Source organism: Vidua chalybeata, chromosome 7, assembly GCF_026979565.1.
Source record: "Vidua chalybeata isolate OUT-0048 chromosome 7, bVidCha1 merged haplotype, whole genome shotgun sequence".
NCBI classification, from domain to species: Eukaryota; Metazoa; Chordata; class Aves; order Passeriformes; family Viduidae; genus Vidua; species Vidua chalybeata.
In genome coordinates, this window is record NC_071536.1 from 11,053,124 (window position 1) to 11,081,112 (window position 27,989).

General features: G+C 37.3%; 1 protein-coding gene across 5 annotated transcripts; it reads right to left on the reverse strand.

Moving 5' to 3' along the window:
• Window positions 1-8: 8 nt before the first annotated feature.
• Window positions 9-27,989, reverse strand: BOLL (boule homolog, RNA binding protein). Of its 5 annotated transcripts, none has more exons than XM_053948301.1 (12): window positions 25,024-27,989; window positions 22,848-22,988; window positions 19,864-19,955; window positions 17,554-17,608; window positions 16,123-16,201; window positions 13,344-13,510; window positions 12,760-12,831; window positions 12,042-12,089; window positions 10,841-10,966; window positions 9,286-9,360; window positions 5,986-6,052; window positions 9-4,165 (listed from the first exon to the last, which is right to left on the reverse strand). In XM_053948301.1, the coding sequence occupies exons 1-11, from the start codon at window positions 25,039-25,041 to the stop codon at window positions 6,035-6,037; spliced, it is 891 nt and encodes a 296-aa protein (XP_053804276.1). In that variant the 5' UTR covers window positions 25,042-27,989; the 3' UTR covers window positions 9-4,165; window positions 5,986-6,034. The 5 variants fall into 5 exon arrangements, with proteins under 5 accessions (XP_053804276.1, XP_053804275.1, XP_053804279.1 ...); XM_053948300.1 differs by having other exon boundaries at window positions 22,848-22,991; window positions 25,024-25,105; XM_053948304.1 differs by lacking the exon at window positions 25,024-27,989 and adding an exon at window positions 24,805-24,886 and having other exon boundaries at window positions 22,848-22,991.

Consider the following 27,989-nt stretch of genomic DNA (forward strand, 5'->3'; position numbering starts at 1 on the left):
CAACAATAGTTTGCTTTTGCAGTCATTAAAACATAGTTTAATGATCAAAGTTAAATTTAATTTTTTTCATTTTTTAAACCCATATTAAAACTCTGATACTACAATAAACAAAAGTTACAATCCAAACAGTAAATATAGATCAGCTGGAATTAAACATGTAGCTACCAACTCAGAACTTTACTAGAAATCCAAAACTATAGAAGCTTGTTTATTATTGCTGTATTACAAGCAGTTTCAATAGAAAGAGCTTTTAAATTCTAAAATTGTTAACAATTCTCTAAAATGAGATCTGCACATTAAACTTTTCTCTCTGTGAATTCACAGTGTCTCACTTATTAAGGCAGCAGCAAGTGTATCATCTGTATCTTCAATACAGTATCAAACACTAGAGCCATATGTTAGCCACCAACTAAACCCATGGATTCTGGAAAGAAACTGGATGGGCTAGATCTGCATTTTCTGTATAACAGCTATATAAGGATTAGTGTGCAGGACTGCACACATGGCACTGTATTCTGGATCCTTAAAATAAAGACTTAAGCTGAATATTTTTTATTTCAATGGAAAACTTAGGAAGCTTTTACAGCAGGTGAAGTGAACCTACTGTAGTACTTCAGCATTACAAAGGAACAAACCTATTATATATATAAAAAAAAAAGAGGTATTTTGCAGACATACAACTTTTCACATTTTATGACTATGTTAAACAGAGAAGAACATTTCAAGAGAGCCATGTGTTCTGCTAGTTACTACTGGAATGCAGTTTACTCAATGACTTCTTAGCTATTTTGGAAAATGAGTATCCAAATATAAAGAAATGCCAATTTGAAATGAAAACTGTAAACAGTTTTTCAGAGACAAGAAATTCTGTTGCATAAGATCTGAAGCAGAAACAAAAAATGCTAATGAACCAGAGAATTCTACATTTTCCCAAAAAAATAGCCAACCAGATATACAACAATACCTGAGAGACAACTTCAGTAACTTTCTGCCTGTCCAAGTTTTTATCCAGTGTTAATAAAATAGAGAATGCTAGAACTAACCTTTTGCAATGGAAATGGAACATTAAGCAGACAGCAGTTGCTAGAAATACTGTAACAACTAGCTCAGTAGAAAACCAACCAGTTTTCAGCAGAAGATACCAACCAGTTCTCCTAAATTCTAAGGGGTGGAAGCCAGAAAATTAACTTAGTTTGCTAATATGGGAATGTGAGAGCCAATCCATAAAGGTGATTTGCTATCAGTTACTGCATGCCCACAGGGCACATGGGGATACGTTCCCTCCTAGCATGAGTGTGGAGCCTCACTATTATCAGTAGGAAACTGCAGAAGGCCAAAGAGAACACGACCCTTTCTCAAACCCCCAAAATCCTCATTCTGAGGATCTGTGGTTAACTAAATTACTTCTATTTAACAGCATGGGAATCTCCACATTCCAGAAAGCTGAACTAGCAGAATAGGACTCTGCTGTGTAAAGCAACAAGAAGTCATGAATGCTAGAACATCAAAACTGCACAACTGTAGGCACTGAGGAAATGTAGTTCTTCCCTAGCCCACATTTAATTCAACTACAGGGATTCACACAGGTAAGTCAGTTACACCTCAACCATGCCTACAGAGAGATTCAACTCCTGAAAGGTTGGTTCAGTCACTGCTGTCCGATGTCATGCCATCACTCTTGGCAAGCATTCTGAACAAAGATGAGCTACAATATAAATGAAAAGGCCTCAGTATTTGAACAGTGACTGCCAGTTCCTGGAGGAAAACCAATATTCAGAGCTACTTGGCTTCTTCTCAGTCTCTCAAATCAAAACAAGGCTTTGTTAAGACCTGAAGATACAATCCTAACTAACAGTGCCTCCAGAGTGATGTTACACACCCCACAGGGGAACACTGCAGGGATAGTTAAGTGCCTGACACTGAGTATCCTTACAAACAATCAAGTTCACATGCAAGTAAAAAGAAAGTGAGTGATCTCTGAAGCAAAGGCCATGGGATCAACTCATTATCAACAATCTAACATCTGCACCAACTAAGAGAAAATAAACTACATTTTGTGGGTGTCTGGAATAGAGCCACAATCTGATGACATGTGACTACACAGTATTAGTACACTTGCAAGCAATGAGTTCGAGAGACTTCCCTCTAAGCACTCTTCTTTTAAGTTAGTGTAAAATTTATTTCTTCAATCTCTGAAGCACTATTAAAAACAGGCAAGTCACATTTGGTAAACAGAGTGCAGATTCCAAATTTATGGGCTTGGGACTAAATCTCCAGAATCCTGGGTCAAATGTATGTTTCCTAACAAAAGAAGTAAGAACACAATCTTTCTTTGGTACCTTCAGAGAAAAAACTTCATTAAAAAATACCTATTGTGTAAAAATTCTTCCATGGAAATGAATTATGGCTTTGATGAGCCAAGATTTTTGTGATAAATTTGTATTGATAAGTTCTAAAATGTGAAAATTAAACAGAACTGGACAGACATGTCTGTCTGTGGTACAGAGATGCTCAGAAACATGAGAACTTAAAGAAAATGAAAACTTCCCCCGTCAAAAACAGGCTGAGCTCTACATGTCTCCAAAAAATTGTATACTTCTTTTGATACTTAGTGGTAAAACAATCCACTACAGCTGCTACAGCAATAAATTATTAAAAAGAGAAACTATTAAAATTATATTTGTGTAGATTTTTCTACCTAGCAGAAGGTGCAAAGTCACATGAGGAAACTTGCAACCAAGACCTAGTACATGGCATCTCCTTTCCTAACAATTTCAAAAAGTATAAAACCAGAACTGGACTCCAACTCTCTTCCTGGACAACACTACAAAGCACTACTGAAAACCAGAAGAATCTTTAAAGAGATTTACATATCATACATGGATTATTCACTGACTAACAATGTCCTATTGGCAAGATCACTGAATGATTAAAAGGAAGAAAGTACCAACAAGACAAATCCACACAAAAAGAAAATCCTCAAATTATTTCAAACCAGATAAAATTGAATAACTCAAGGATATTTTAGATACAAAAAATTAAAAGCTTCAGTGCTACAGAAGCAATAAGCCATACCTTGCACTCCGCTAAATACAGAGGTGGTATTTTCAACCTTTGGGGAATCTGATTTTGTAATGAATAGAAGGAACCCTAGGAGGCGAGGGGAGAAGCAAAAAAAAAAAAACCAAACAAACAACACATCACGACCAAAACCCAATATTATTTTCCTGAATTCAAGGAAAAAATTGTCTTTCATCTCAATTTGTGACACTGCCAGTGAATTCCTTATTTTCATACAGGACAACAGAAAACCCCAAAGAATCATTTTCATTGCTTTTTCTAATTCAAGTAGTCAATTCATTCCTTTTTCTATAGTTAAAAACATACTATAAAACCAAATGCATATGCAAGAAAAATATTAGAATGAGAACAAATCATTATTAAACTAGGGGTCCAAATTTTATTTTAAAAAGTTATTACTGCAAACACTAAAATGACACACAAGTAAAATACCGTATAAAAGTAGAGAATACTGATAGCAAGAAAAATTAGGCTAGACAAATTGTTTTGTTTGGAATGAAATTTGTTTCATTTGGAAATGAAATTCACATAGATTTAAATAACCAGATTTTATCCACAATGCAAAAATGCTGCATGTAGCAAAATGCTTTCAACTTTGTAACTAATGTATCTTTAAAGTTTATGGAACCCAGAAATTAAACGTACTTCTCTTTAGTAGAAGTACGCTGGCTTTCAGTCTGGGTTAGTAACTAGAATACCTAGAGCAGTCTGTGTTTCAGAAATCACCCTCTTGTCCTGTAACAAGGTTTCTACTAAGAAAGGAAGTGCAGGGATAAAATTATTATTTCATGTGGTTTTACCTGACCAAACTACAAAATTTCATGTTCTTACTTGAAAAAAGTAGTGGGGAACTTGCAAGGAAATGTCAGAAGTTAGGAAGAACACACCCTCTCTGTGATAGGTATTTTAGCAAATACATGGCTAAAAACCAGTATTTTACAGCATCTGTAGAAGGTAGTGTGAAATTTTATCTTCCATTCTGTAATTTTTCTGGATGAAACTGATGACTTCATGCAGACTGAGGTTTCAGACTCGCAGACGAATGATGCAGAACATTTCTTCTCACAGAATGCGACCTCAATTCCTAAAGAGAGGGAAAAACGCTGTGTTGTTTCTTCCGTTCCAAAGTGTGTCCCATTTACTGCTTTAATAATGCTTCAACGAACAGTTACAGTCAGCTGGACAGATTTGGCTCAAAAGGAAAACCAGATTTTTCTTATGCACCTAGGCCATGAAGCCCACGGTGGCAGGAAATACCCTCCTTTATTTACAAGCATGAAATCTTAGAAGGAGTTCAGAATTCTTTTACTAAAAGAAAATAAACCAGTTTTGTTCATTGATCATACAGTCTTATTAAAGGATATCAAGTTATTAAAGCAATTATATCCTCTTTATAATTTGATGGGGAAAATTTATTTTTACAAAGTATTTAGTGAAAACCTATGTAAACAATTTAATTTTATCTTCTTTAGCATTCTCGGTAATGTAGATTAGAGCAATGCTTTACTATGGGTGCTTGTAATAATGTTTACAATAAGTTTTTAGTAGCTGACACACAAAACCTGAGCTAGTGAACTGAAAGCTGTTTTATTTGTAAACTGAGAGGCAATGGACTGTGCTTACATAATTTGTGAGTGGATGCCACTAGCTGCTGACAAAAGGATGGCAAGATGCAGAAAACACAGCTACCATTTTAGGTACTGGCAAAAACATTTTAGAATACTTGTACTATTCTGTTTCTTCTTCCGAAGATCAAATTAGCTTACAGTCCCCCTATCTCAGTTGCTCTAGATCCCAAAGGTACACTGACCATCTCTTTTACTCTTTACTTAACATGTCATATGACAGACTCAAACTGCTTTTTTTCTAACCTTATTTCTTATCCCAGGCCTTTTCAGCACTAACTTCTTTTTTGTTTTGTTAAATTTAACTTTTTCCACTCCCTTCTGGCTCTGACAGTTTTCTAATACAACCAGAGGTGTTCATACACCTCTATCAGGATATCCAAATCACTGTCATCTCAAGATATCACTCTTTCCATCATCTAAACAACTCCCCATCATGTTGTGCATTGCTTTTCAAAACTTCCAATGTTTCATGCTCTTCAGTTTTCATACCCACTTTGCAGGATTTCAACCCCAATGTGTTTCTCTTTTTCTTTAGTGTAACTCCTATTAGTATAGGAGTTAAAACACATTCTCTTTGTCTACTGAGAAAATTATGCTCAGTTTTACACTGGTAGGCTTCTAATATTTGTTTAAAAGCCACAGCTGGGGATAAATCATACAGGCACATATGCAGATGAGAAGTCATATACAGCAAGGCCCTGCTACAAATCAGTGTTTGTAAGATCAGTGTTTAAAAGCTATCAAGTCAGAAATTGACTCTGATTTTAAGATGTGCAAAGCATGTATTCTTCCCTAGGCGTCCTTTCATCAAAATCCTAATTTTTAAAAAAGTGTAAGCAACAAAGAGGCAGCATTTTCACAGTAAAACATGCTTGAGCACCTGCCAGAGTATAGCCCTATAAACACAAGCTACTGTAAATTGCACAAAATAGAGAGGAAAAGGGACGAAGTTGCCAAAAGGGAATTAAACCAGTTTTCAAAAACAGAAGAATCATACATTGGAAGTACTGAAAATTTCATTCTTGCTGAAGGAAAACAATCCAAACCCATACAAAATTCAGGCAGTTTAACTAAAATGATGATGGAGTTTACATATACCATTACCATTCCAGGAGTGAATGACACTGATTATATAGAGTTTGGTTTATGAAGAGAATTATTAGCAAGTGTCAAACTGAAGAAAGCAGGTAAGTGATACTGCAGACTGTGCTAGATCTAAGCATGTTTTATTATTCACTAACTCATAAATAGCAAGCATTGCAATGAAACAACTGACCCCAAATGCCACAACTGGCAGCTGCTAGCTGTTATGGAGATGATGGATCTCAGCCACACAGGAAGGACTGGACACAAAAGAAAAAAAATTAATCAGTAAAGATAGACTAGAGCAGCCCAAATGCTTTTATAGTGAATTCTCTATAGGGTCATCAAGTAAACCAAAAGCAAAAGAAGAAAACCCACTGAACTGAAGTAAGAGCAACAAACAGAAAAGGCAAAGAGAAGTTTGTAAAGAGAGCACAGAATGAAACAACATGAGAAAAAGCATGCACCCCCTGTACCTTTCCTATCAAATTTGCAAGTGGAGTTTAAAATAGCCATTTTAGAGGCAACAGACCTAGCTGCAGCTAGGTGACAAGTCTCTTGGCAATCATATAACTAGAAGTTAAGATTCATGTTTCTTAGACTAACATATCTATAAACAAAAGGCTTAGCCTCTTTCAATTTCACTTACCTATACAGAAAATATGCAGCAGTATTTTTGTTGTTTCAGACGGAATAGCAGACAATAACATGCAGTACAAATATAAAATAACTAAACTTTTCGCCAAATGATTACACCAGAACTCTTATGAAAGACACAATTTACATAAATCTACTTGCATGTGTATCTACACTACCATTTACAAACACATGTACATTTATATATATTATACACACTGAACACAAATCTTCCCCTATTACTCTTAACTTCAGAGAAAAACAGTGTGCTATGTTCAGTTAAATTTATGGAACACTCACAATGCAAAGGCCATCATGCACCATTATGGTCTGATTGCAAGCATCCACGAACTATTATTGTCTGGTACTGCTGATGCCACCCAAAACCACTGCTTGACACAAACTATGGGAAAAGCAGTAACTGCAACAGACTAGAACCATGCCTACCCCCCAAAGAGGACACTGTAGCTCAAAAGGGTAGATAATAAAAAAAAACAAACCACATGAAATAAACCCTAACCACCCACTCAATCTATGTGCCAGAACCTTTTACACTTTGCTCACTCTGTAGACTGCAATTGTGTGCTCAGCTCCTCAGGCCTCAGGGGTCTCCCTCATATACAGACAGAATATACAACTAACATTTACCAGGCTAGTGCCTCAGAACGTCAAATAAACACTTAACAAAACCAAAACTTAATTCACAGATATTTGTCCTGGGCCTGAAATCAAAGATCACAAATATCAATCCTCGCTCAAGTTTCCACTGTTACTATAGCCCAGGTAACTTTTACTACCAGACACTATTTAAAATATAGTCTTTGGAAGAATCTAAACATTCATCTCCATATTAGAAGATGATGTAGGATCTGAAACATCCAGTAGAGATGAGAAATCTTCTCACTTCCTAGAAAAAAAAAGTGTCACCCAGCAGCCTTTGAGAAGGAATGTTAGCCTTATCCATTTGTACAGATGTGAATATCTGAAGTCACTTCCACATGCTCATCAACAGAACATGCTATTAACTGCCAAAAGAATTAAGCTTAAAGTAAATATAGTCAACGTCATTGCCAAACACACAAACACAGGGAGGAGATTAGAATTTTTTGATTCAAACTTGATCTTCAATACCAAATTTGGATCTCAAAATAATTTACAGTTGGAAGTTGGAATATATTATCTTCTAATTTTCATTTGACACTATTAAAAACTTTGTACTAAAACCCAGCATTTTTAGTTACTACTGGTTGTACTGATGGTAGAACAGAGAATGATGTGCCGTGAGCTGCATTTGAAAGCTGTAAGAAGTCTACAACTGTCAAAAATGTCTGGATGTCAGCTGTAGCATCCTACTCTCACCACCTGACTTACAGCTCCAGGAATTGCACTGGGAACACACAGTGCAATAGAGGCAATTAGCAGATTACCTCCAAGGTACAGTCATTACTTCAGGCACCTGCTTTCTACTGCCACTACTTGGCAGTTTTCAAGCAGCAGATATATTTGCTGGGGTATTTTAAGTAGACTACAGCCACCAGGCAGTCGCCTTCTGCAGCTGGGGAGCAGGTGGTAATACCACAGCCACTTGCCTAACAAATAGCAGTGTGCTGACAACATTTGCCTTTTTCAATCATTGATGAGAGCTCAGCCACACTGACACACAATACAAGCTGATCATATTCATTACCTGGGAAACATATTCAAACTCCAAGTAGGTACGTGAAAAAGTAGTATGAAAATTTAAAAGGGAAAGTTATATTTTAGAACTACTAATTACTAGTAAATGAAGCTAACTAAATAAATAAAACTTAAAACCCAAAGACTATTCAGCATCAACCTGTAACAAATAAAATTATCAGAATTCAGTAAGCCTTTGGAAGGGTTTAACTATCTGTGAATCTACTTGAGACCTGAACAGAGCAGAGTTGTAATTCTAGGTAACAAGACTTCCAAGAAAACAAGAAAGAATGAGCAAGAAATGCAGGGCACTTTATTCCAAGACAATACTTGGGTTACAGCCCCCTCTGCTGGAAATATCTAGTACATATTGTTACACAATAGTTCGGAAAAATGATAAAAGTAAAATAACTTAAAAATATGTGGAACAGAGAGCTTATAACATGGCTTTATTCATTCATGTTTAGTCTTCCACTCGCAGCTGAGGAAGAACCCTTCACAGAAGAGTAAGTGCTGTAATATCGACTTTAGATCTCTGTCATCAGGCAAATCAGTTTTGACATTATTTCATATATGGTGTCAACAGCCTTATTAATTTAGGCAACAGCACCTTAAACTGGAAACCAAAAAAATCCAACAGCTTGCATCAGGTTACATGGAATAATATTCAAATGGCCTTTCTAAATCAGAACTGCACAAAAGAATATCCAGAGGTGACTGACTGGGACAGTTTTTCACTTTCTGCATTTCAAAATCTCAGCTCTTCACAACATGAGGTGCTTTTCTAAGGCTGAAGTAATGAATATAAGGTGAAGACCCAGAGAAATAAACAAGGATTTGTAACCATCATCCTTAAGAACTGAATAAAGTTCAAATTTTCTCTCAAAATGTTTCTGAATTGCAATTTACTTTGCAGCTCAGTCTTCAAATAACTAGTCATGTTTTGACTTCTTAGCTTCCCCAAATAGTTCCAAAATAAGTAACATGTTTGTCCCTCTGCAACAAAACTTCAATTGAAGAAAAATCTCAGTTTCTCTCCAATATTTCCTATTTCCTTATGTAGCAATTCATTACTAAAAGACTTTTTCATCCATTCCCCTCTTGTCTTACTGTCCCTGCTTCAAGAAAGAAGACAGCAGTACTGCTATGCTTGCTGTAACTATCTTGGTGTGATACTCACAGCTGCAGGCATGGCTATGTGACTCTGGACATAGGGCTGGTGATGTAGTGTTTGAACTCCATGGTCAGAATACAGCTGGTATAAAAAAATACAAAAAATTAGCACAAAAGCTTGTTTCACAATGTTAAGTTTTTAAGCCTTTCATATAAATTTAGAAGGCTTAAAACTTCAGATAAGCATAGCCCACATTTTGAACTACTGAGTTTTTTAAAAACACAATTTCAATATTTAAATCTCTGTTTTCTCCACTGATTAGTCAAATTTAGTCAACTTAGTTTATCTTAAATCAGTGTCACAAATCACTTTCCTTGACAGAAATAGCAGCTTCTTTAATACAAATTTCACTTGCCTCTAATAGGAACAGTGTTTAAGTGTGTAGATTAGCATACTGAAAATGTAATTCCCAGCAGTATCATACTTATAAAATATTTACATACAAGTGATACAGATTATTCTTGGAATTTTATGCCATTCTTCTGAAATTTGACACACTGCTTCCTTTAATGTGAATAAATTGCCTACCTGTAAACCAAGAGCACATTATATCCAAATATTCCTTAAATAATTTCATCTATTTTATTAGTGCTCATGGTTTTCAGATCTCTGTACGCTTTTATATCAAATCCATGAATTACTAAAGGTAAAACAGTACTGTTAATAAGATTATTATTGTAAAATAGATGCCAAGATGTATGCACCTTCAAAAAGGAAGAAAAATCCCCATAACCCAAGCCTTGTATTATTCAGTATCTTTGCAGGGAAATTAAATTACTTCAGCATGTCAGAATTTTCCACTTCAGATGTCTGAAATACCAGTTCTGGAATTTCTCTTGTAGGAATAAAAATACCCACTTACTTTTGGAACCATATTTGATTACTAGTATTAGTAATTAGATGTCCTAATTTAAAATCTATTTTGGCCTCCCTATTTATGAGGAATGAATATTTGAGAAGTACCTATTAATATGAAATTGAAAATGTGAGCAATTCAGTTTTTCTGTAGCCATTTACTATCATTTTTAATATCCAATCATGAAGAGATTGATTGAATGATTAAGTATTTTTTGCTTACAGTTTCTTCATTCTATATCAGTAACATTTCTAACATTTAAGAGATGTTTAAAGTACAATAAAGCACTCTTAATTACTTCAAATCATCAGAATATTTAGAAACAAGGTTCTCCTCACAGAAGAATTACTTTAGAAAACTATTGTGGTTCTGGGATATTCAGCCCAACATTCCAAAGAATGAACTCCCACTTTATTTAAACATTTATTTAAACAACCCTTGCAAATAAAACCAATTGACAAGTCCTTATATTGCTGTCTGTAATACATTTGTGACTCTCTGAAATATTTCAGAATCAAAGCATTCTCCTAGACAGGAAGAGAAGTTCTAACTTGAAGACACCTGAAATTATTTAACATCAGCGTAAGTACTGGAACAGTTGACCTCATTGCTCTAAGAGCCAGTGCTTAAAATAAAAGATTGTATTTTTCAATCACAAATAAGCACTTCAATTTTCAGTACACTTTTTTACATTTTTAAAAATACCTCAGGAACTGCAGCTTCCACTAGGAGAGGTAGAGACATAGATCCACCTTCCTGGTTAATTCCTATTGGCTGATAAAAGACTTCAGATGGTTGCAGATACAGAAGTGGAGGTGAAGAGGTAGGAGACTGAAATAAAACACATTATTCTAATAAATTTTATAATTTAAGCAAGATAAAGAAAAGACCTTATTTTACAGTCTTCTTTGCTACATATAAACAAAAGATAAAGCTTTAAAATTAAGTGTCAAATTAATTTTTGATAACCTAAAGAAACTAAGTGAGAGGGAAGTGGATAGAAAGGTCAGGTAGCAGGAGAGAAGAAAAAAAAAAGCCCTTTAATTTTATGTGGTTTTCAGATTTTATTCACATTTTGGAGAACATTGCAAAATCCTAAGACTTGTAAAATTCACATTTAATCTCAAAATCACAGAAACATATTACAGTTAAATTTTCCCTTGCAACACTGTTACACTAGCAAAACAAGTTTTTTTGTTTTAAAATAATTAGAGTAACTCTGTAATTCAGCACCCTGATTTCAAAGCAGTGGATTGATCTATTAAGAGTGGAACAGACCCTAACTGGACAAGGCTGGCTGCTATTAAAGTATTGAGGCTGCATTGTAACAGCTCAGGCTTAAGGGATTTGGTCATCCTTTCAGGTTCAAACTCTTTGAGTTCCTCAAGTGTCAAGATTTCCATATTAAGCCGCTCTTTCACAAAACAGATAAACTCTCCCCACGAAATGACTAAGTTAACAATATCTTATTCCTACTTCAAGGGCCTGGGTCTAATTTCACCCAGTGTGTGTCCATGTGCTTCTGCTAACTCTACCCTTATGAAATGTCACAGTTAGCAGTTAATTGGTAAGTTAATATCCATTTCTTTAATCAAGTGAAATTTGGCAGTTTTTACCTGCTTCTAAAGGATTTGTTAGGTAATTCGATACAAATATTTTGCTAAAGGGAAGGGGAGGGGAAGATGTTTTCTTTACATCAGATTTACATGTAATGTTTCAACAGATGCAATTTTATGCCTTCCATTGTAGCAGTAAATGTTGTAAATACATTGCTAAAATACAGCAATTAATACTAATTTCAACCAAGTTGTGAATAGTGGGAAATCTCACTCTTAGATAAGAGCAGCATACCTTTAAACTAGGTGAAAAGTAATGATAAAATGCTGCAACTATGAACTGTATTTACCTGTGGAACAGACCACTGCCACTGACTTGAAAGACATTGTGTTGGTGCCTAAAATTGAACAAGATGATGTCACTAATGTGGTGAAGAACAAATACACATAGAATACGCAAATCTGTAATTAATTCTCAACTAAAAAGAGGAAATATGATTTTCATGAAGTCCCAAATTATTCAGGAATGTGGTCTTATCTATTTCAACTCAGCCTCCATCTTGACCATTTCATAAACGTCAAAAACAAAAGTCAGGTTTTCAACAGAGGTGCTCAGAGCACATGAATCAACAGACCCAAGCTGGACCACTAAAAAAATATGGCTTTAAGGGAAAGGTCTTTTATGATGAGAAGGGTCAAGTATAGGAAGAGGCTCTCCAGAAATGTTGTGTGAAATCATCATTGGAGCTACTTAAAACCCAACTGGACAAGTACCCAAGAAACCTGTTCTAACCAGCCCTACTCTGAGCAGGAGTTTGGCTTAGATGATAAGCCAGCTGTCCTGCACCACAAAAGAAAATGTAATTTATTAAATTTCTATGTAGTTACAGAAACAAAATAAACTGTATTCTACTGAACAGTCATCAATTAAGTTAAAATATGTTTCACACTACTATTACGAACAGTCTTTTTATTTCCTAAGAATAAACAGACCTGGGACAGTGCTGCAAATAGTACTGCATGGCTGGAGGATTAGTGATGGTCTGAAAATCATTTTCAAACAGATACCTGATAATGGTACGTAGGAGACTGATAAACAGGTGGAGCGACCATCACAGGTGAACTGGAAACAGAGCGAGACTTCAAAAGAAAAGAAATTACAAATCTTAATGCAGCAATTTCATAAATTGTCACTCCTATTGCACACAGCTCTGGAGTACTATGAACCACTCCCCTCCCTTTTGAAAATGATTCACAAAATTTTAACTTACACTTAAGCTGCTTCAAATCCAGTGTCTCTAACAGCTTATGTTAGATCAAACAAATCTATGGCATACTCACACCTTTCTAGAAAGCACTAGGCCATCACTACCTAGAGATAGTAGAACTTATTCCTGGGGCAAGGCCCAGACTGATTATGAACTATCCTGTTCAATAGGTCACACCAAAGGCAAAGTGCTCTGTAGAAGCAAAATAAACTGAAGTGTTATTTAAAAAAAACCAACCAAGCAACACAAAATAAAGTCTAATATAAGGAAGCTATTTAAACATCTAGCATGAGGCATAGCTGAAGAAAATGAAGCAGAAGAGACTTGAAAACACTGCAGATCCTGGTCCATAAAAAAGCATAAATACCAAAATAAATTCCTTACTGGCCATGGCTGCTGAACAGGAGAGACTTCAGATGTATGAAAATAAGCCACTCCATTATGGTAAACATATGGATATCCACTCGAAGTGGTCAAGTACATTGTACCAGCTTCTGGTGATACAGCAGTAGTTGCATACATTGTACCAGCTTGTGGTGTCATAGCAGAACCTGGAATAAATATTTAAAAACATATTTACAGATAACTTTTTTCAGATGTGTACACCATGAAAAAAAGAGAAGAACACTTTTGATTGTCACAGGAAGAAAACATTCAAAGGAAAGAACATGGAGCAGCTTGTCTAATGCCATCTCAATTCCCTCTCAAACATGATCATGAAAGCAGATGGCCACAGGATGTCCTCAGAGTTAGATAGGAAAGGCTGCAGAAGATGACTTCCATACAAATAATGAAACACAACACATAATATGGGGAGATTTCTGGAGAGAAAAGAAAAGGGAAAATTAATTCTGTAACTGAAGCTGAAATCACAAAATAGTAACATAGTACAGAAAAAAAATCAGGAAGAACACAATATAAACATCATTGAGCAAGTTTTAGTTTTTCATTTTGCCTTGCAAAGGTAAAAACCACCATGAAGTGCCATTTTCTGAACCGACAGAACACTGCAGAGATCACCAGAATGCTCAGTGGAAGACCAAAAAGGGTCCCACAGGGATTAAAGAGCTTTTATTGATAGTAAGAGTTTGACTTTTTTCCTAGAAAAGCCTTAAGACACCTGGATACAACACAGCTGAAATATTATCCATAGACAGGCTAAGATGTTTGTTAGGATAATATTAAGCACACCTTAGGAAAACTAAAGGCTGTTTTACCTCCAGTAAGCAATCCTGAATAGCACCTACTGGTATCTCAGATGAGATCAACACAATTCCATGGCCAACAATCCTGTCCACTAGCTACCAAGTAATTTGCACAAACTTTCTGCCAGGTTGAATAAGTCTCTGGCAAAGAAAAAGGAAATCTTCCTCATCAAACACAGAAAATTCACTGATGAAAAAATACATTTTGATGCTGGGGAAAAGCAAACCAAGTGGCTCTCCCAATTATGTTCAAAGCTCTCACCCCAAATGATCTTACGTCAGAAGAGCTAAAAATCATTTTGCTTTACACTATAAAATACAAGCACTATATATGTGGGCTATAGAGGACAGCAGTTTCTTGTCCAGCTAATTCTGTTGAATATAATGGAACCCACAGCTCCACAGTGACATTTTAAGTCCAGGTGTTCTAGCCTCATGAATCCAAGATGAGCTGCAGTAGGACAAAGCATTCTGGTGACTGAGATACACTGAGCATGAAAGCAGACAAAATGAAACCAGGCCATAGGATGTGTCTGCATGCCAATATGATCTTGTATCACAGATCTATCCGAGGCATGAGAAATACAAGTAGTTGAACAGGTCCACAAATAAAGACCTCAAGAGAACACAGCAGCTTTCTTTGAAAACCTTTTTTAAAAGATTTTTTGTTTACCCCTCTATTGTCTCATGTCTCAAAACACAGAGATACACCCCTTTTCTATCAATTTACATATTCATTATGAAAGTCAACTCCCTCAAGTTGACTCTTCCCACAAGGAACTCCCACAAGTCAGGCAACACAAGTGAGAAAACACAAGTCAAAGATGGAAAGTGAAATAAAGTATAGCAAGAAAATGGCATACAATCTCATGATGATGACTGAGCGAAGATTATACTGAATAATTTCTAGAGCAAAGAAGCTATATAGTTGGAACAAGTATTCCATTTCCCCTGGGCAAATAATAACCCATACACTTACACAAGGGAAAAGGGCATACATAGGCACAAGCAGAGGATGAGGCAAACTTCCCGTCTTCAACAAGTATGTCTGCACCAACAGCATTAGTGTACATGTGAACCACTCCTAACAGAGCACGACAAACAAAAGAAAGCTTCAGGATTAAACCAAGATTCTTCTGTATTCTGGTATATTCAATGGGTTTGGCCACTAAATCACTGTGGTTTGGGGGGATTTATGTGACCTGTGTATATCTATATGCTCTGCTGTGTTGCAGTTGAAAGTATGGCAGTGATTTTTCATACTTCAGAATGAAGATGAGCAAAAGGATGGGTTTTTCCTAACTCTTCCAAAAGATACCATAGGACAAATACTGCAGCCAAGTCCCAAAGTACACTCCATCGCCTGCTGCACTTAAAAAAAGAGATCTACTTTACATTTCTGACACATAGCCTTTACTGAAGGCAACTGACAGATCTCATCTTAAAAATTGGTGATTCATAGCCTACATTTTCAGTATCCATTTAATATCTTAGAACAAACAGCTCAAGAAGAGAGTGGGGATTGCAACCACCCACTCCTTATGGTTTCTACCAAAGAAAGCAAGATGCAACAATCCTAATGGGTTTTAATAACATAAAATAATCAATGAATAACAATGCCACTAACCAGCAGAGCCTGCTATCCTGTAGAACCTGTGAGGACACACTAAGTATTTAGATTTAGGATTCTGCCAGGTAACTTGAATTTCCATTCAGTTTGTTCCTAGACAGGTAACTCTCTCCAATAAAGTAAAAGAAACAACATATTGAGAGATAAAAGAACCAAGACACCATAAATCTATTTATATCAACATTTCTACTTGCATGCATTTGCTTCCACTGCAAACCATTCTGAGCACATGCCACACACAGCATTAGTGCAGTGCAAGACCAGGTATCTCTTGGTTAAAAACTTATATTCATATTGACAATACACAAATGCAAGTAAAAATACATACGAGCATTAGGACTCCGCACTTGTTTTCTTATTGCTGGTCCAATATTCAATTTCTTATCCTTATAATTGAGTTTTTTAGCCTAGAATTAAAGAAAGAAGACATTATTATGTTCTAGACAGATCTAGGCATCTGAGAAGTGAAAAGTAACTTTGTAGGTTAGACACATTGAGCATGAGAGCAGTTATGTTGAAACCAGATCCTAGGATATGTGTCTGGAACCCGGTGAAGCTCCTCAAGGTCTGTTTTTAATACTAACACACAGTCCACTGCAACATAAAAGGAAGTTCTGGAGGCATTACTCAAAACAGAGTAGGACAAAAGAAAAAATAAAAAACAGAGGATGATCAGAATTTCATATAATAAAATTCAAGAGTATAAAACAAAACCCCATTAGTTTCATACATAAATTGAAGCCGAGAAATTCAGCTGAAGATGGAAAAAGACCTAGACGCTACATGAGGTTAAGATGATTATGAAATAGAAATGTGCAAAGATGAAAAAGGTGATAGATTTGTAGGACATCTAAAGTAAAAACATCAGTAAGACTTCACATGGAGTAGCCTTTCAGTTACAAAAGGGCAAAATGGTACCATTTACAAAATGGTACTCAGTACCACTGATGTATTCAATGCTCACAGAAATAAAGCAATTTAAAAAAAGCCAAGGCAAGAAAGCTAGCTGACTCAAGAAGTTGTTGCTTGTATACTTTTTTAGCTCCACTAACTTCAAACAAAGATGTAGAATTTTCAACATTTTAACCAGCCTTCTAAATGTGAGAAGGCAAATTGCATGTCTCAGATGCTATTTTCTTGGGTTTTTTTCCTTGCACCTTGATACCCTCTTGTGAATGAGTAACTCCTGACTGACAGATGTCTCCAATATGTTCCAACCAAAATACAAGAGCACACGTTTCAAAAAACCAAATGAAATGAAGAGCTGACCATGTCTCAAGGGAGGCTCTACAAGGAGCATCAAGACAGTAATACAGCTCAGAGGAGCAAAAATTAAACGACTTGAGCTCCATTGCTGAAGGCTTTAAGGGAACCCAATTGTTACTAAAAACAATTAAATTAGGGCTGACAAACCACATGACAGAATAAAAGACAGCAGTTATTTTTCTAATTTCCATACAAAAATCTTGCCAGCAGTGGAATGTGAAGGATAAAGTTTTCATAACTCTACATGTACTGCAGACTAAGAAAATAAAGATCAATGTTGAAGTCAAAAACAGTACTATGAACTAGAACTTCCTTCCTTAATTCCAGAATATCTCAGTATAAATCTTATCTTAGATCTCTTTAAACAATTTTAACTATCAGACCAAACTTATCTTCAAATGCAACTTGGCAAACAGAGGACCAGAGTACTCAGGCCTAATATGAAATTAATTAATTCAATTAAGAGACAAACACAATGGGGACTACCACTTACATCTTGTAAAATCTTCTGAGCCTCTTCTTCGGTTTCAAACGTAACAAAGCCATACCTAAACAAAAATGACAGAAGCTAAGCCTCTAAAGTTTGTATTTACAAACACAGCACATAGTTACTTGTGTACAAGTGACATTACAAGGTAAATTAATGGGTTAAAAAACCCCAGAAGTAAAGAATGAATTAACAATTGCATTCTTAGCACCTTTTTAATTAAATTAAAGTATGTGGCAATACACCACCGTGAAATGACCAGCTGTTCCTGTTACTCAGCCTGTGTCTTAAATTTCTTCATTGCTATTAAACAAAGACTTTGCTCTAAACTTTTCACTTGCTGAGGTGACCAAAGATGAGACAATTGGGATTTTTTCAAAGTTAATATTATACTGTAATTCATAGTACAGCTCCCACCTACTTCACCAACAATTGTAAATGCTCCCCACTGCCACAAGCACAAGCCACTACTTTAAACTGAGTTCTCAGAAAAAGCAGTGATGCAGCCATTATCTGTGAATTCTCCTGTAATTCGTAACAGGATTAGCATTAAAAAGAGTTCTGTGGAGATCAAGGATGAAGCAATTCTCATACTTTGTGACATAGTGTGTCTTTTACCATACCTCTTCTAACTGCTGCAATAAATCAAACAGGCTTTCCGCTCAGAACTTCTGCTTTTCCAACCCCCTCAATTCATTCCCAGAGTAATCTTGGTGGCACTGCCAGTGCAAAGTATCTAAATCTATACAACACACATATAAGAAAACAAAAACAAAAAACCAAAAAAAAACAAAAAAAAACAAAAAAAAAACAAAAACAAACAAACAAACAAACAAAACAAACAAACAAACAAACAAAAAAACCCACAACTTTCTCCCCCCTCCAATAAATCTAACTTCCTAAATTTCAAATACTTTTGAACTTTGAAATGTAAAATGTGTATTTCTGTACACATGATGTTTTAGGGTCATTGTTCATGTCTCAGGGTCAGATTACAGAAGGTATGAGATTCTGCCTCTCCTGCCACCAGATCAGATTTTGCAATACACAGTTATCATTCTTTGTAAGCATTTGTATGCTAATTTTAATACTAAAGTTCAATAAATCTGACCAGCTGTACTTTCAAATTTGTGGGTTTTTCTTGTATTGCCTTCTCTAACCTGGAAACATTTCCAAGTTCAAAGAAAACAAAGTATTCTCCTGCTTGGGACCTTACCTACACAGACTTCTTATTCTGTAGACTGTCTGGACAATAAACTAATAAATGTAATCACAAACTTGTAAGTTTTTAAAATCACTTGTCTAGCAGAAGCAACAAAGCCTGTGCCTGGAGTTCAACAGAAATCTTAACAGTATGGAAAGTAATTATTTTCCAACATATCTGCTGTGAGACATGTTAGTAATCATAATATATAATTATTATGGGTTATATGGACACACACACTGCAATTCTCAGATACTTCTTAGAATTTACTAAAAGAGCAGGAGGCTTGGTGACAGATCTGGAACCAAGTGTCTGAAGTCATGCAAGTGCACTCTCTGTGCTCAGAGCTGCAGCTCAGCACATAACTTGCTGATACACGTTAAGCTCTGACAGCATTAAAACTGTCCTTACTGCTCAGGAGAGAACTTTAGAGGTGAGCTCTCATGCACATTCCTTTCTGCTTCAGCCCTCTTTCCCACCTTCTCTGGCAGTGCACTTCCCCACCTCGTTGACATCACCATCCTTTGGGTTACAGCAATAATTTTAGTATGCAATCTTAATCTTTCTCTGTATTTGTTCTTTGTCATTTCTCCTACTGGTGACTTCCAGTCTCAGTCTCCATTGTAAATAATAATGATTTAACTCATGTTGTAAGTGATCAGATTTGTTCCCTATGCTGCTGTTCCAAAAATCTTCACACAAAAATCTGTTACAGCCATACACTCCAGCACAATCAGGTGTATCTAAGCTCTTCCTCCACTTCAGGCTCCTTTCCATACTGGCTTTCAGTAATATAAATATATTTAATAACTAAATAACTTTTCTAGGATAATCACTAGTCACTAAGAAAACCTGAAAAAAATGGAAACTGTTGATTCTGTCCTAGCTGCACACAGCTTCATCTTATAACAACATGACTAACAGAGTTTTAGTTATGCAAATTGGAGACATTTATATAGAGATATTAAAGGGCAACAACAGATTTTTGCACACACAGAATAACTGAAACATCAATGATAAAATATTATGAGCTATAAAAATCAATCAAATTTACTATAGTCAGCTTTCTGTTATTTTCAATTTCCACAATACACTTATTCTACTATACCAACCCCTTTGAGAATCCAGCTCTGTCATTTATTATCTTCACTTCTGTCACACTGCCATACTGAGCAAAAAATTTCTTCAGGTCATTTTCATTAGTCTAGTACAATAAATCAAGAGGGGAAAAAAAAGGCAAAGTTGGTTTGCATAGTTATTCAATTAATTAGTTCAATATTTACCTTAAGATTATTAATGGATGTAGTTTGGATGAAGTTTGCCACAAACTAATTATAACCCTGCATATGAAGACAGAAGAATGAGCAAGTATGAGCCTCAGGGCCAACTGAACTACTGCATTAATTATTCAACAGTAATTCTAGAAACTTCTCATTAGTAGATTTATGTAACAACTGTCCTATTACAGTTCAGATCAATGAAGCAGGTGTACTAGATCCAAATTTTAGTTTCTGTTAATTACGTGCTAGAGCAGTTTACAGTATGAAAAATCACTGCCATACTTTCAACTGCAACACAGCAGAGCATATAGATATACACAGGTCACATAAATCCCCCCCAAACCACAGTGATTTAGTGGTCAAACCCATTGAATATACCACAATCCCTCTTTCTGAAGTGGTTTTAACATGAGTCTGCAAATATGTACAGGCCCACTATACGAACTCCCCACTGTAAGTAAGGAAAAGTTATTTCAATGGAGAGTGGTCTAAGTCAACTTAGAAGGAACTGCCCCCCTCCAAGTACGCAGAGAATGAAACAGCTTTCTAATGTAAAGACTCACCTAAGCTTTGTGAACACTCCTCTGCCTTCTATGAATATTTTTTACAATGTAAGCATATATCACATATGATGCAGTAAGCATCACATTTGAGTTTTAAATTTTGTTCTACATAGCCCTTAGTTAATGCTACACCTAACACTGGGAGAAGAATAGTTATATGCACACACCATTCATCTACACTTCCCTTTAAATTCAAGTATACCAAGTACTGTTTTACTTCTAAGTTAATGACTTTGATTGTTTCTATACAATGTAGGGAATCCTCTTCAGCACATCAAAGATTTATGTACCTCATCCAAGTCTGAAATTGATCGGTGCTCAAAGTATTACCCAAGGACATAAGGGCTTGCTACATAGAACTATGAATTTAGAAAGACAATGGTTTATGTGCAAAGCAATGCATTGATGCAGAGTAAGAAGGAAATGCTGTTCTAAGATGCACGGTGAAATCTGTAAACATCTGTGCAAACATAATATTTTGAAACTTATAAGAAACAAATGCAGGACTTGCCTTTTCCTGCTTGTGATAAAACAAAGGCACTTGTCAGATTCTTTAAGGAGGGTAAAGGCTTAGCATTAGCCGTTGTTAGTGACACATGGCCTGCACCACTAAAGAAAGAGCTCTACAGACCAAGATGAAAACGTTCCCAACTCTAACTTCCCTTGCTGAATTGTTTCTCTAAGTTTGAGAAACCAGGTGTTTCCTCTTACAAACAGGAATCACTGCCATGGTGATAGACAAAATGGCAAAATCATAAAAGTTAGAAAGCAAGTAAGTTTTTGTTGAGTAACCGTTTCCCTTTTTCACAAAAATAAAGTCAAAAGCTTTTGCATTACCCCAGGTGACTTGAATAAAACCTTAGTCTTAAAAAAAACATTTCCCCAAAACCCCAATACAATAGAAAGCAATTCAAGACTGACATATAAACCCTATGAGGATTAGATCAGAAATTTAAGGCTGAATTTGATATAAAGAAATCATACCAAGTGGAAAAGCAACTGAAATGGCCATAGAGGTTTCATCCCTTCTATTTCCTCTCCCCTCTGCAAAAAAATTTCCATCCTCTTTATGATTACAAACATGCTTAAACTGCTGTTGAAAATACAATTTCATAATAAATTTTGAAGTATCAGCAACTGAACCAAGTCAAGAGACCCTTCAAAATGAACAATAAGTATGATAATTAATAAAAATATTGATGTTAGACAGAAAAGTATTTTAACCTTTGAAATTGTAGTGAAGACAGAAGAGAGCAAGAGAGGTCCTTTTATAGCTCCAGAAATTTGCTTACTGTTGGTGCAAAAAGCTACTGTGCCACTTTTATTAAAGTCCAAATGTACTCAAGGCCTTGTATATCTTAAAATATGAACACCTCTACTTGAATTATCTCAGCCAAATAAACTAGAAGATTCTGGAACTTCTTGCATTCGTTATGCAAAATAGCTGGAGTGAACTGTCAATTCTTGTTCCTCTTCAAATGAGTCAGTACTCAGAAGGTCTCAGCCTAGGAGGATTAATGCAGGGAAGATGTTCTTGATGGGAACAAATCAACAGCTAAGCAGACCAAGCATGTTTTGCAAAAGTCAATGGCTTAATTAACTACCTAAAGCAGGAAGAGAGAAAAAACCTTAACCTTATCACAAATGTTAAAAGCAACTGAACAAGGTAAGAGTGGTACAGTGTTCACTGCTATTTAAAGATTTTAGGGAATACACAAAGGCACAAGCATTCTAGGCATTAAGACCAATACTGTAGATTATCCAGAGAAGCTTACATACTTCTTTTAAAAACAAACTCTTGCCTTTAAGAAAATTACTATGGTGAGGAATATACACACTGTAATTCTTTGTGTGAACCATAAGTGTTAGAGGAACAAAAGCCACTGAGGTTTTCTCCTCTGGCCATATGAAACATTGTGACAGTTTATTAAATTACACTAAGCGGTATACATAAACAAAACATTCTACATGCTTTTCTGCCATCAGCTCTGATGATGACAAAAGCTATCTTCTATGAAAAAAGAAAACTCTGAAGATGTGGTGTGTCAAAAGCTTCTAGCACCTAGGTGTACAGAGTGAACTTTGTAGGACAGTTATGCAAATTAAGGCCTAAAGCTTTACTGTAGGTTTGGCTATTAAAGTGAAGAGGACTTGCCAACTAAACACATACACATGACTATGTCTCTCTTTTTTCCCTGTTGATTTTTATACGGTTATAAATTATAATTTAGCAGCAAAAAGAGGGAAGAATACCTTAAAATCAATTCCTCCAACAAAGACACGATTTGGAGTAACTGTTCCAAACCTTGGAGAACCGATCAGATTATTTAACCTCACCGGTGACACAGTGTTGGGACATGAAGGTGAAGATTCTGTTTGCATCTGATCAGTGGCCTGCTGATTGAAAGAAAACATTTTCAAAATCTTACACATTATTAACCAGTAAATGAAACAACTCTCAACAGACAATACATACATAATTTTTCAGAAGGCACAGCAGATGCTGAACATTAATAATGTATTTATATTCAGAATATGGTTCAGTATTTAAACACAAGCTCAACCTTAATTAATTCAGTAACTTGGTGAATACACTGTGGTCGGAAGTCCAATGTTAAACACTCTTCAAACTGGACACCAATCTTAGTTCAATATGCAAAGCACCCTGCAGCATAAATTTCAGGTTATGAATCGTATTATACAACAGATTTTCTCTCTGCTAGAAGTCCTTCTTTTAAACCTATATAGAATGGACATTTTAAACTCAGTCTGTGCTCTTACGCACATCTGTACAACTCTATTCTCTGCAACAGCCTCCAGGTCATTTTCCAAGTGCCAAGCACCCATAATTCCACCACATGAAATCAACAAGCTCCACACACCCGATGATAACAGGTCTTGAAGACCGGTATTTTAATTCAACACCCTCTTTGCCTTACAAACACAACACACAGTGGTCTGAACAGAAATTTCCTCTGCAGAAGAACAACCAGATTGCTCTTGCCCCAGTAGAAGAATATAACACAATGGGCTATCATGCAAACCATTATTTGGTGAAGCCTTCCTGGTGTTTTAACTTCCAGCATGCTTACACTTGTGAACCGTGAAACAATTTAATTGTAAACTCTTTTCAAAACAAAATAATACTGCCTTACAAAGTCAATCCTAACTGTGTAGATGATAGCCAGAAAGCAGCCATGTAGTATTGTCACTAACTTCTCCAACAGGATTATTTTAATACTTCTTTAGCTACCTAAGTGTTACTCCTACTAATTCTAAGTAAAGGGTTAATGCTCTTATTGTGGCTGTCTCAAAGACAATAAATCCAGCTTAGTTCACACAATTTCAGTTTTAGAGAAGGCACAAGTCGTTTCCGAATGTACTAAAACACAGATACTTGGGACAGAGGAAAACCTGAGGTTGTTAACCTGATCTGCTCAAGAGAACTTGGTATGCACCTCTCCTCCTGGGAATACTACTCTACAGTACTAACCTGAACAAACCCCACCTCTAGTAGGCAAGGAACCAACACAGTCACTACAGTCCCCAAGAGGACTCGTTTCTGCAGCAAAAAATTCCTGAGGGACAAGACAGGTTACATTCTCCACCTTTCACACCAAATACAACACTCCAACTGTACAATCATCTGGCAATTGTGCTCAGCACAAAAACTTCTGGATTCAACTATAACAATTAACAGCACAACTGAAATGTATTCTTTACCTTAAAGAGCCTAAATTGCGTTGTCTCTGTACACATTTTAAGAGCTGATATATTAAAATACAAACGCAAATAACTCAATGGAAGAAATGAGGAATTAATCACACCACTTAGGAACTCACAATACTGTATATCACAGTGAGTTTTAAGTGTTACATGTTAAAATTTGTATTCTGATAACCAACTCTTTATCATCAGTGCGGCAATAAGAAAACAGTATTAAAAAACCCAAATATGTGCCAGCAGCACATCACTTGCCTAAACATTTATTTCTACTGTTTTGTAAACTGCCTTTTCATCAATTTCCCCAAATAATACAGATATATAGATTCATCAATATTTATCGATTACTTAGCGCGTCTGGCAACTGCTCGTTAGCAGAATGGCTATATTAATTTTTACACTGAACACACCCACGGTCAGACAACCTAAGTCCACCAAGGCCTGGTGATTAAGCGCACTTGTCTCCCTAAACATCTCTACTTTCCACAGTCCGAGTGCTGTAAGGTCCGAGCCAGACCCGTTGCCCCAGCACCGCGTCCCGCACACCCGAGGCCGCCAGCGGCTTCTCCACAGCCTGAGGCCGCCACAGACAAAATGGCGGTCCCGCGCGGGCGGGCACGAGCCGGGGCGCCCCAGCAGGATGGCCCCGCTGCCCGCCCGCCCTCCGGGCGGCTTCCCGGCCCCGCGGCCCCGCCGGGCTCCTCACCGCGCCCTCGGGATCCATCGGTCCTCGCAGCCACCTCGGCGCCCGCCACGTTCCCGGCACGCGCCGCGCTCCTCAGCTCCGCCTCGCGCCCAACTGACGCGCACCAGCGGGGGACGGGCCTATAACGGGCGGGGGAGGCGAAGCCTGGCGGCGGCGCTGAGCGCCACGGAGCGGGCCTTCCTCGCCCCGGCGCCCCGCCGGCTCCCCTTCCCTCACACGCCTCCGCCCACCTTCCCCGGAGAAATCTCCCCTTTCCCAAATCCTTCTCCCCGCAGCCGCCGAGTACTCTCACGGGATCGCTGCGACGGGGCGGCCAGGCGTGCTTCTGCCCCGGCGCCTCCCCGCCTCAAGGCCCTGGCTCTGCCGTTCCACCCGCGCCTCCCGGAGCGGGCGGCCCGCGGCCGCTACAGTGCCCGGAGGCCCGGCCGCTTGAGCCGATGCCCCAGCGGGTGTCGAGCGGCCCAGCTGCTCTGCGCTCCCTTCCCCGCGGGTACCGTGGCACCGGCAGCCTCCGCGCAGCAGCAGCGCCGGGGCGGGTGGTCCCGGTGGACCTCGCTCCCCGGGGTGGTAGCTCTGAGGAGGGTACTACCTTTCGGAGCCGTGCTTCGAAGCTCTGGGTCAGCCCAGGAACCTCCCTCCAGCAATTTCCTCGTTACCTGGGGAGGCAGGAGACAAATCCCAGCTGGGTTTATCGTCCCAACTAGGGCTTGAAACAGGGAGGAAAACACGGTAACGCATTTCACCTGGTCTCTGTGGGAGAAATACAAAAATGCCCAGGGAGGCAGTTACCTGGCTTACCAGGCCATGTTTGATGGGGGGTCAAAACATAGTTTAGACTTAACAGACATGAATGTGAAGTAAAAGTCCTATTTCAACTCAAAGAATCTTCCTAAGGTTTCCAAAAGACTCTTGAGTAGGCAGGATAGCTTGAAAACAGCTGTGGGTCTGGGATGACCTTGGAGATAAAATTTCTGGTTTGCTCAAGAGAGCTGGAAAATAACACATTAATGACCACTCCCCAAAATACTTCAACTCAAAATACTCTTTTTTTCCACCCTTACTGAACTGGAGGAAAAGCACCAATAATATTGCTTGTGTCAAGTGTACTTCTGTGATCATTCACTGAACAGCACTACAGCCTGCTCTCCTATTAAACAGGTCTGGAAAAAGAGTCATTCAAATGCCAAACTCATAATCAATGCAGGTACAAAGGTGCAGCCTGACAAAAATCCCTGATCTGATGACAGCAGGAGCTGGTATGCAGACAAGTGCCAGTGGGAAAACTGCCAGTGGGAAAACTGTTTTTCAAAGTGATCAAACATGCACAGGCTAAGTCACTGCTGCTCAACTCCAAGACTCAATGTCAGGATCACTACTATCATTAGTTACTCTCATGGTTTACATTTTTTTGTGCTTTAAAATAGAGTTCAAGAATGAGTATCTTGACAATGTCTACCTTATATTTTAGATGAATTCAAATATTTGTATTTTGCTTTATGCAAATTATACCCATCCCACCTAAACCAAACAGCCCTTCACATCATGTAAGTCTCCCTGAGGCACAGCACAGACTTGCAGTCCTTATGGGATTCTACACTGATCCTTAATTTTTTGGTGTTGCTTCAACACCTATCAGCTTCTGCAACATTACTCCTATCACACAGAATAAAAAACCACAATCCTAGAAAAGTTTCTAATAATTCTGTGCCTGTAATACATAACAATATAATGCTTAACTCCTACTACTGTTTTTTGGGGTTTTTTTAGTTGAGAAAATTGTATAAAAGTAGAGGCAATTTTAGCAGAGCTGATAGGATTTTTTAGAAGTACTTATTTTGTGAGATTACAGAACTCTGCTGAATTGCATTCATTTTATGAATATTTATCAGACAGCAACAAAGCTTATCCTGAGAACAGTACTATATTTTAATGATGTGAAAGGCAGAATAGCCAAAGCCTTTCATGTGCTTCATATCTTGATTTGGGGAATTTAAAGTGAGAAGAGCTGAAAGAATAAACAAACATTCAGAGACATGAAAGTGTATTTTATATAGTTTTAATTTTTGTATCTTCTGCATTATACCTCCTCCTTTAGTTAAGAAACCCAAATCTGGGACATTTACATTTAAAATAAGACAGTTGTGACAAAAATGGGACTTTTGCAAATAAATTAAAAAGATTGAGCTATTTTTTTACTGTGATGCTTTAAAACCTGAAAATTCAACACACCTATAAATGTAGCAAGATTAGGAGTAGAGCTGGTAAAAATACTGCCATGCATACAAGATTTGAATATCACAACAAAGGCTGCTGGGCTGCCCTGGTACTGCATGGCTGCTTCATTAAAGGAATTGTTTCCTGGCTGAGGGAGCCACTCTCAAAGGAAGTCAGGAGTGCAACTGTTCTTGATTCCACATGTCAGCAATATATACAGCATGAAATGATCTCCCCTGCTGTTCTCTCCCACAAATTAAAAGGCAGTGCTGGACAGTAAAAAGGCAATAAAAGACAAGAGTCTGACTGTGCTGGTTCCTGCAGGTTTTTGCCTTTTGTCCTTTTTTTTAGCATCAGAGAAAGAGGTTAAGTGAGGAAAAATAGTCCAAAGAAAAAGCAAGAGAGAAAAATAGGGAGAAAAAATTAATTGGGAGGAGGAAAAGAATTCTCCAGGCAGAAAAAGACAAGTATATTTTATGAGTAATACATGGGTCTTAAAACAAACTGCTATTCCACTGATTTGCTGACCTTGAAAAGACCTGCTACCTTCTTTTGCTTATTTTTATCTGTGGGTAACTACACTAGTTTTCCCACCAGCCTTTTAAGATCCTTTCATGGAAACATAAGCATTAATATATCCTTGTCAGAAGGTATACCTAATGAAAGATTACTTACTTCCTACTCTGAAGTTCATAAAAATGTCTCTTAGGATGCTACTAGAAGATTGGCTTCTGTCTCTGTTGCATACACAA

Bases quoted from the DNA above. Each gene is read 5' to 3' on its own strand.
- BOLL (XM_053948300.1), bottom strand. The intron at 19,956-22,847 runs GTATTCTTCCCT...TTATTGTACTAG, and splicing joins TTGGAGGAATTGATTTTAAG to ACTAATGAAAATGACCTGAA. The intron at 12,832-13,343 runs GTAAGGAATTTA...TTTCTTTTGAAG, and splicing joins CTGTTCAGCAGCCATGGCCA to TCTCGCTCTGTTTCCAGTTC.